This window comes from Branchiostoma lanceolatum, chromosome 3, assembly GCF_035083965.1.
Source record: "Branchiostoma lanceolatum isolate klBraLanc5 chromosome 3, klBraLanc5.hap2, whole genome shotgun sequence".
Classification (NCBI taxonomy): Eukaryota; Metazoa; Chordata; class Leptocardii; order Amphioxiformes; family Branchiostomatidae; genus Branchiostoma; species Branchiostoma lanceolatum.
Genome location: NC_089724.1, coordinates 27,031,568 through 27,041,888, shown reverse-complemented (window position 1 = coordinate 27,041,888; position 10,321 = coordinate 27,031,568). Strand labels below are relative to the sequence as shown.

The 10,321-nt window shown below is 41.5% G+C and overlaps 1 protein-coding gene across 1 annotated transcript; it reads left to right on the top strand.

Moving 5' to 3' along the window:
• Positions 1–66: 66 nt before the first annotated feature.
• On the top strand, positions 67–8,658 carry LOC136431259 (uncharacterized). Its single transcript, XM_066422585.1, has 7 exons — positions 67–169; positions 2,053–2,208; positions 3,313–3,466; positions 4,083–5,453; positions 6,034–6,209; positions 7,023–7,194; positions 8,124–8,658. Exons 2-7 carry the CDS (start codon positions 2,068–2,070, stop codon positions 8,285–8,287), a joined length of 2,178 nt encoding a protein of 725 aa, XP_066278682.1. The 5' UTR covers positions 67–169; positions 2,053–2,067; the 3' UTR covers positions 8,288–8,658.
• The last annotated feature ends 1,663 nt before the right edge of the window (positions 8,659–10,321 follow it).

The window sequence follows — 10,321 nt, the reverse complement described above, 5'->3', positions numbered from 1 at the left end:
GATATCTACACCATGATTGGTCAAAGCTTTGTACCTTTAACCAATCAAATCCATTGTACCAAAAATACTCACCTGACCAAAGTGAACTTTGAAACTTGCTCAGATCCAGCCAGAAGACTTCAACAATTTCTCACATATTTTGAGCCTAACAGTGATTCAGTTTATGCAGGTAGGTCCTTTTGGTTCACTTCTAACTTGTTGTACCCTAAAGAACGGCCGCATGTCCTGAAATAAGCTGTTTATCCTGTTAAAAAAAGGAATACAACAAAATTATGGCGACGATGCAATTTTTGGTGCGTCCCAAAGGCGGAAGTAAAATTTTGCAAAAATCTTTAGGCGCTGTTTTTCTTTGTTACGACTTAATGTTTGTTGACCGACGTGATCTGCGCCCTGCCTTGAACCCTGGTAGTGACCAGCATCTAATTACGATGCGTGAGTCATGTAAGGCGTGTGCTGTTGTAGTAACATTACTAACAACACTCTAGCTAGGAAGTTTCAAGCATATTGTGTTTGTATACTATAGCCAGTATAGGGTAGGTGTTCATATATGATTCTTTTAACTAGATTTATATTGTCATTTGCCTTCAGGATTTTTCGCTCAATGGGCAAGTTTACTGTCAATCTTTAGTTCAGACACCCTAAATTGATTATCTTTAAGGGGGATGACTTTTGAATACTAGCTAACAAAAAATTGACAGAATAACAGTTGTTTTATGCTGGATATAAAAATACATGGTTGTATTATGCTACTAATCTCTGCTACAATTGGCCGTGAAAGATTTGCTAACGTTCCCTCAAAGATTAATTGTAGAAAAGGTGAAATATAGTAGTAAGAAGGACACAACATGTGTGGTGTGTAGTGATTGCATTGTCTAGGACAACATTCCAGGTACCTGATGGAATTTTCAATATTTTCCATATTGGTAAAATATGGAAAATTCCATCAAGTATTTTTTTTCTTCAGTTTGAATTTTCAAGACATCTTGTGTGATCAAATTGATTGTCACTCTAAAGAAATTAACCATCAATTTTGTTCTGTGTGCCCATTTTTTATTCTTTTTTAAGCAGTGACCGTGCAAAAGCCAGCCATGGACTGTACATGTACCATAGATATATATATGCTTTTTCTCAAGATCCTTGCAAATTATGTAACTGTTATACTTTTTTTCACAACAACAATGAATGAACATAGACTTGGGTGTAAAGTTAAACAGCGTATAAACCAGAAAAAAATGTTTTGCTAACTAATTCCATGGTGAACTCATCTAACAATTCATGAATGTAATTTTACCTACTAGTACTAGTAATGGCAAATTTCCAGAATCCTGACTGATCTGATGTTGTGTATTTTTTTTTCATATCTAAATTTTTGCAACTAACAACAGTGTATCATATATAATGATCATCATCATATATAATGATAATAAGTATGTGTGATAAGTATAATAGTAAAATATAACTTACAGAATTACCTGATATCATAATTCTAGGTAATTCAATAATATAATTGAGTGATATACTTAATGATATCATTCTGCAGGTTAGACTGTTGATACGACGTCTCTACAGGATATTTGGAGTTTTTAACACAACCAGGTAATCTCACCTGCTGACGTTTCGGTGTCTGTCAGACACCTTCTTCAGAGCTTCTGACCGGAGTTCTGCTTCTCACCGCTATAAGTAGCCGATGTAGGTGGCGCTTTTGCGGCGAGAACGTAATCCCAAACGTGACTGAGCTTGTATCCCCCCTCGTCTCGGTTCATCACTGGTGATGACTTCCTGATCCATACTGCCTCCTTGATCCAACGAATGCTGTCTATTATTTTGGCCCCCTCCCAGTCAATGACGCAGTTGTTTCTAGCAATATGGTCCGTGACTGCAGATTTCTTCTCTTCTTTTTCTACCATATAGCGGTGAGAAGCAGTACTCCAGTCAAAAGCTCTGAAGAAACGTCAGCAGGTGAGATTACCTGGTTAGTGGTTGTGTTAAAAGAAACTCCAATTATCCTATGTTCTACCATCCTGATGAAATTATTTTCGGACATCTCCACAGTGTTGACCCCCCAAGATGGCTGACGAGCATCATCTCAGCCAGCTGAAACTGCCGTACCTGAAGCGGTTAGCGGAGAAGCTGGACCCCAAGACAACGATCGGTCATGACTGGAGGGACGTCGCTGATGGGCTGGGGTTCAGTATGGACAGCATCCGGGTAAGGGAACACAGTTCTGCCCAGAACTAGATTTTATTCTATTGTAGTATGTGCGTGTGTAGTCCTCAAGTGGTTAAAGCAACCATGCCTCTGGATATGGGTTGTTGGAATTAGCTGTCCGGTCTGATTGGCGGAAACAGCTGTCCGGCCCGATTTCGGGGTGGAAAAAGCTGTCCGATGATATAGACTAGAGTTCGGGAGTCAGAATCCCAGCTGTTGGTGCTCACCCAACACGCCTGCTACTGGAAGAGGTTGCAGTCCTTAGGACAGGACGTAAAGCCATGATCCACTATTCATTGTACTAGTGTCAAAAAGAGCTAGAGGAATTTCCCTGGTACAACGATCCTGTAATGGTAATATATTTGTATTTGCATTTATTGACAATGAAAGACAAGTCATTACACTGGGTCAGCCTAGGCAGCTTTCGCTAGTAACAACTGACCCACAAATACAGATGAACATACAGTAAGATCATTACACTATCATAATACATACATAGTTAATGCGATACAATACAATGCATAAATACAGTATAAAATCATTTGACTCAGTAACTCACCCACTCACTCACTGCAATATATACATTAACATAATACTGTACATAGCAATTCAGTCTGATTAGCTGGCTTTAGTAAACTGAATTGATATCACATTTCTTTTCCCCCTTTTTCCTTGGTGTAATTTGACCCGATTCTAATCTTTTTCATGTTTGACATAAAAATCTTTTCTGTCATTCAATAATTGATGTCATGACCATAATTTTTCTAGATGTTATTAAAGTATCATTCTTACTATCATTTGATGGAATGATGGACTCTGAGTAGAAGAAGCTTGACCCATATACAATGTACTCAACTCCTAACTCTTCTGATGTCAGGGTAATGTAGATTTAATGTAAATGGGTCATGTGATAATACTTTTAAAAAGTACTAAATTAATACATTTTAAATGCTTTTGACCTTTTGCTTATGAATTGTTGTTTTGAGATCCAACTTGCAAGAAACCTTGGACAAATAAATAAATAAAAGGGTGATACGGGATGCAACGTTGTGATAGAATCCCAGACATTTTTGCTGAGGTATTTTTGCATGTTTCCTTCCCCAGCACGTGGAAAGCATGACCCAGGGCTGCAGCCCGACCTTGCAGGTGCTGAACCAAGCTTCGCACAAGGCTGGGGTCACTGTGGGCAGTCTGAGGGAGGTGTTCCACACGGTGGAACGGCACGACTGTATCTGCATTCTGGATGAAGCAGCAGAAGGTAGTGTGTGCCATATTCAACAGCAGTTTCGTCTTTAGACCTGCAGTATTGTTGTACCCTGGTGCATGTAACTATAGATGTTAGCCTTCCCCATGCCAATTTAGCTTGTATTTTGCACGATGTTGTTTCTCAAAAATCAAAATCACTAGAAAATAATTTGCATGACAGGGCTCGAAATTCATTTTTGGGAATAGGTGCATTGGTGCACCCAACTCAAAAAATTGGGTGCACAGAAAGAATTTTAGGTGCACCAGATGAAATAAAGTTGAATGTCTTCAAAGCATACCGTAATTGCAAAGTTTAACGCTGCTGCCTCTCTTGAGAACTTCAATATGTAATTCTATAGCAAACTTTCAAAATTTCAAACAAATAACACATTAAATAAAGTACAGCTAAAAGGTTATCATACTGTTTTTTATACTTACATTTCAAGAATATTCTGTATACTAGTGTACAAGAGAACCGTTACCCTATAGGGTACAAAAATATCTAGGTGCACTGGTGCACCCACAGTCAAGAATTAGGTGCACAGCTCCAATTTTGGGTGTACACAGGTGCACATACCCCACTATTTCGAGCCCTGCATGAGTTTGAAATGAAGTTTCTCTCTTTACAGAAGTTGCAGCCTCCCCGCAGCGTAAGCCCAGTCCCTCCGCCGTCGAACACGACGACCGCTACCACCCCGTCAGCCTGCCCAGCGGAGGAGAGGCGTCCCTGGCGCAGCGCCAGAACGGTAGCCTGCGCTCCGTGCCGGTGGAGAGCGAGGACACGCCCGACGACGGCCACGGTTCGAACAGCCAGGAGGACGTGTGGGTAAGGCAGCAGCCTGCGCCAGACAGAAACTGGCAGCACGTTCCGCAGGGTGCTGATTCAAATGTTCCATTCAGCAGTGCTGCCATGTCTATAAGTCAGAATCACAGCATGAACGGGATGGACAGCGGTCTGTCTGCAAGAGGTCAGAACGCCAGCATGGTCGACAGGTCGGTGACCTCTGGGATGTTGACCCTGAACATAGCAGGGCAGGAAAATGACAGCATGCAGTGTGGGGAACAACAGAGGTCGAACGTTGAAGGCGGCGTGCAAACCAACGGTGAAAGTGCGGGACCACACTCTGCGTTTTCGGAAAGAAGGGAGCCACGCTCCACTAGTTTTGACGACGAGACGGAAAGCGTTCCATCCCCAGCGTCCTACCCATACTCTCCGAGTTCCCGTGGTGATCAAGGACTCTCCACCGACATGCTGACAACAAGCGAGGAGAGCCATCATAACCAGTCTAACCTGCCCCCCATCCGTAGTTTCATGTCCGACGATAACCCTAGGACGCTAACGAGTAATGACTTCTTCCCACTTAACCAGCAATATCCCAATGGGCAGCAGTACAATATGGCCATGGGACCGCAACAATATAACCCGGCCGGTATGAATGGTTATCAAAATGCATGTTGGAACGGTGGGGCCAGGCCCAGAGGCGGCTATGGTGCTCCCCGTATGCCATACGGTAGAGGCATTCCACAGTATAACGGTGCCGCGAGCGGAGGGAGAGGGCACCCCTACGTACCTCATGACCAACCCATGAGGGTTCCTCCACACCCCTCCCAACCACTAATGAACGGTCCCTATCGACCCAACACTCCACTATACCCTATGTACAACAGCAACGGATATCCCCCACCCCCATGCGGACCGCTAAACTCCGTGAGTCAGAAACAGCACGCCCAGAACGCAGCCACGGGGCCGAGCTCGGAGTCAGGCATGTCGTCAGCTCCCGACAGCTTTCGCGCCAGCGGCAGCAACACCGGCACGTCGAGAAACGAGAGTGGCCCGCCTCCGCAGATGGCTCGGGCCATGTCCATGCCGCCCAACGCCGCTCCGGGATTGATGGCGGGAATTCCCGGGGGAGCAGTGATGCAGAACGGAGTACCGGCCGTCAACTGTACCCGCTCTCTGTCTGTCAACTACCCTCCAATAGCACCCGACCCTATACCAGGTAAATTTTAAGTCTAAATCTACTTATTAATAAGTAATGCAGTTCATATTTTCAAGGGCTCCCTTGGAAATCAGTTAACTGAAGGGACTACGTACCCTTAAGATATATAGATAAATAAATAAAAACCTTTTTGTGTGTTTAGGTATTCCTTCTTGATTTTACTGTTTGCCTGGTGGTCTTCATTAACCTTTAGCATACTTAAGTGTTTGGCATTCTCTATTGGTTACATAGGCAGCAGGGAGAAGGTTAAGTATTCTCCAAATTGAATTGCTAGCATTGACACTGACAGTTAAATCTCGTGAAAATCTGAAAAATGATATGTGTTGTTAACTTTGGAACAATTTTCTTTAGATTAGAAAAGATGTTCGAGACTGTTTTGATGGTTGAAAATCATCTTTACCATTATTGTTATTATCTATAATATGTTAAAATTTTTGTTTGTATTTGACTGTGTATATGCTACTTGTTTTATTCAATCATGACACAGGGCCCCACTTCAAAGCAGTGTTAATCACTGAGCTGAGCAATAAAAATGACAGAAAATAAATAAATGAACGAATAAACACCACTGTTCTTCCAGCAACGTCCGAGAGGATTTTTATCACCTACTCCCAAGACAACGAGGTGCACCTCATGCGAGTCTTAGACATGGCCAAGAAGCTGTTTGCGGAAGGGTTCTTTGTGGAGGTGGACATGTTTGCGCGACACTTTGCTGGCATCGACAAGATGGGATGGCTGGATGGCAGAATCAAGAAAGTGAGTAGGACTGAAGTACACATACAATGTACATGTACATATTATGCAAACTGTATAGTAGCTTATCGATGAGTAAAACTCATATGGGAAGCTAAGAGACTGCTTGCAAGGAAATACACAACTGGCTAGAGGGTATGGTAGGTTGGTGATTGAGAAAAATCTCTTGCTTTGTACCGGGTGGCTTGCCCAGGCTTTTAGCTAGGCATGCGTCCATGCGTCTTTTGGACGCATGATACTAAGATAACAAAGAACTTGGACATCCTATTTTTCAGCTTGATGCACAGAGGACCCCATGTTTCCCTGGTAATTACATACACATGTTACATTACCACTTTTGGACCCCTTGTCTATAAATCCTAGCTAAAAGCCTAGGCTTGCCTCTGCAAGACTTGCTAGGTCATGATCACTTGTGTAGTGCATCATCGTACCTGGCAAGCGGACAATCTTTCTGACTGTTGTAATCCCCAAGTATTACACCCAAAGATTCAATCCTGAACGAATGTTTTAATGTTTGACGTATTGTCGGTACCTTTGCTGTTACATTTTTGATGATATAGCTCTCCTGATGCAGAAATGTGTGCAGTAACTTTATTTTTGCGTTTTTCACGGCGACCGTTTCACTGCGAACTTAAAACTACAGCAAACATTTTTGTCCAATACTGTAACAGAATGTGACTATAACGCTGCCGGGAACTGAAAACCACAGCGAACACTCCATTTTTTCTCAGCGCAAAATAAAAACCATGCAAACTTAAATGCATTTACAGTACCCAACAAGTACACGTATAACAGGTCATATTTTTCCCTTCCCAGGCAGCGTTTGTGATCATCATCTGCAGTCCGCAGTACATGGCAGACGTGGAGAAGGAGAGCGACGGTACTAGTGAGGCAGGACTGAACACTCTCTACATCCACAGGTCCCTCCAGACTGAGTACCTGGACAACAGGGCCTGCAACTATCGCTTCATCCCCATCCTCTTTGATGGTACGTCATTGTGTTTGCTCTTTCAAAATGTCTCCTAAATACTGTAATTCTTGTTTCTTTCACTGTAGCTTTATGTTCACCTCTGTACCGTGAACTTATCATCACCGTGAAAAACCTGTTGTAATTATCTATGATTCCTTCACACATGTAAATCACTTGCCGCCACGGTGAAGTTATAGTTCAGTGAAAATGTCAATTTTCCTTAAACCGTGAAATTTTGCTACCGTGAAGATAAAGTGAATTACAGTAGTTCAATATTCAATATTCAAATATGTTCAAATACTGTAATTCCTGATTTGTTAAGTGTAACTTAATTTTGGCTGATTTAACGGTCACTAATCAACAGCTAAAATTTCATCATCGCAAATATTTGATGACTTATATTTGAGACAGTAATGTTTGTTCCCACTGTTAAAATTAAGTGCCGTGACCTACTCCATTTTCCCCCAGCTGCTATATTTTCCTGCCGCTATATTAAAGTGATCTGCAGTATATTGAATTTTTTTAAAGGTTTAGAATTATTGTGACTTAGATATTCATCTGTGGAAACTAATTCAAAATTATTACAAATACTATTTGAAAAACCCTCAATGTGACTTGGAATGGACTTTTGTCACACATGAATTATGGTATTTATTCTGATGTATGAGAAACTGTCTGTACTTTGTGTTTCCGTCTGGAACTTGAACTAGGATCTCAACTAGCAATGTATTAACCTTATAAAGGAGGTTCTATTTTCTCAAGTTGGCTGGATGTTTGTTTATTATATTCTCTCAAAGCTTAAAATGTATAATTCTCGCAATTCAAATTTCATTGAAATGTGTATAGTATTATTACATGTAATTCTTGGTACTTTGAAACTGAAACCATACTGTGATATGTCATATGTCATTGTTAACGTACAATAAAACTGGCAAATTTGTTTGCAGGTTTTTCGCGAGAATGCGTTCCAAGATGGCTCCACAACACCACCATCTTCTACTGGCCCAAGGACATACAGGACATCATGGCCAGGCTGCGACGACGCGAACGCTTCGTCACGCCAGCCATCGGGAAACCACCCTGCATACGGAGAAACCCTGACCACACATGATCCCCATACATACCCCTGCACCAGGCAGAATGCTGACCACACATAACCCCCATACATACCCTTATAATGTGTAGTGGTTAGCAATTTTGCCCCTGGTCACAAGGTTGGATGTGTTTTGGTGTAGCGGTTAGCAATCTAGCCCCTGGACAACAAGGTTGGTGGTTTGAATCCCAGGCTAGCTGCATGTATTCTGAATACCAATTTTGCATGCTACTGGTATGAGTCTGAGCACTGTGCTTTTGTAGGGTACATTGGCCGTGCTGTGTTGAATATCATTCACCTTACCCACCACTCTTGTAAGGGCACTTGTGTTGTGCAAGGCTCAAAACTAAGAGGTTTTGAGGACATAAGGTACAGTAAATTCAGAAATGTTTGCGATGGTTTTATGTTCACCGTTTTCGCCGCGAACTTAAAACCACTGCAAAACATTTTGCCCACCTATGACTGTAGCGCTACTATTGTTTCAAACGTGAACTTAAAACCACAGCGGACACTCCATTTTCTCCCTACCGCGAAATAAAAACCACGCAAACTTAAATGCATTTACAGTAGTTAAGTAGTGGCCTACATGTAGGTCAAATTGGGAGGCTTCACCATTTGTAAGGTTGAAGTTGTGAAATTCTTATTCATCAATTGCCTGACTTTCTTTATGTTACTTATTGTTGTACAAACTGGTGCATAGCAGGCCTTTCAAAACAAGTCTTTTGAATATCATTTTAAAAAAGATAATATTACCATCCCTATTGTCAACCATACGAGAGAGAAGGGTACGGTTTGCAGGACACAGCTACAGAAACAAAGAAGAGCTAGTAAGCGAACTCCTACTCTGGGCGCCAACTCATGGGCATTGCTCTGTCGGGCGACCCCAAAGGACCTACATAGACCAACTTGCTGGGGATGTAGGAGCGAGGTCTGAACATCTAGACCAACTTATGGCGGACCGTGTTGCCTGGAGGGAAAGAGCAACCCTAGTCCGGGCAAGCTGCCCGATATGATGATGATGATGATACATATTACATGGTCCATATAAAGATCTTATTTACATTTTCCAACTTCTTTCATAATTATTTGAGTTACTGAGTATTCAAAATCTACTTCTCATTGGCCTGTATTCAGCCAATCAGGTAGACTCCTGTTGGTCACATGATTAAGATGGATTTTGATTGGATAATGGTGTTCCGGACTATATTTTACTGTATTGCCCGGGCTTCCACCGATTCATCAGAATGTGCTTTGTGTGTGCCGGTTGCGCCACTGTTGAAAATTCAAATATCGGATTCGGACACTGGAATCAATGTTGTTGTAATTTTATGTCCGAGGATACACTTTTGGTGCATTTTGCATTGAAATGTGTGTTTTGTCGGGTGGGTATGACATAAATAAAATGCAACACGGTGTATTCCTACCCGCGGTCGAGATGGTACCTTGGGCGACACGGAATACACATGTCATATTCAATATACATGTATATGTTGTAGATGTATGACTAGAAAGGTGCCTATGATCATATCTTCACTACGTATATGAAATATATGTAGAATAATATACAGTGTATGTTGACATAGATTCTTGCTTAGTTTTATGTATCAAAACAAGTATCTTGCATCTCATAAATATAGTAAGTTTTTAAGAGTGTATGTATTGTGTACTATGGTACCGTAAGTTTTAGTGTGTATATGTGTACTATGGGATATTGCAAGAAGTATACATGTATCAGTTTTGCTGTACATATCTATTTATGTATTGTGGTAAACGTATGAACTCATGTTCTGATGTAAGCTGGCTTGTGAGTTTTCTAGACTGAGGTAAAAATATGTTTTGTATACTGTTATTCATAGAATCATGGTGTTGTAGCTGTATATATTTTAATGAGATTGAGCAAGCAAGAAATTCTGTAATGTGTTTTCAGGATAATTTCATTAAGGCCCCCTTTCTATCAGACAGTGACCGTTGATAGCCAATGCTTGATTTGTGTGACCCTTGGTTTTATGATTGAAATGTGATGCACAATGCATAAAAACAAAGTATGATTTA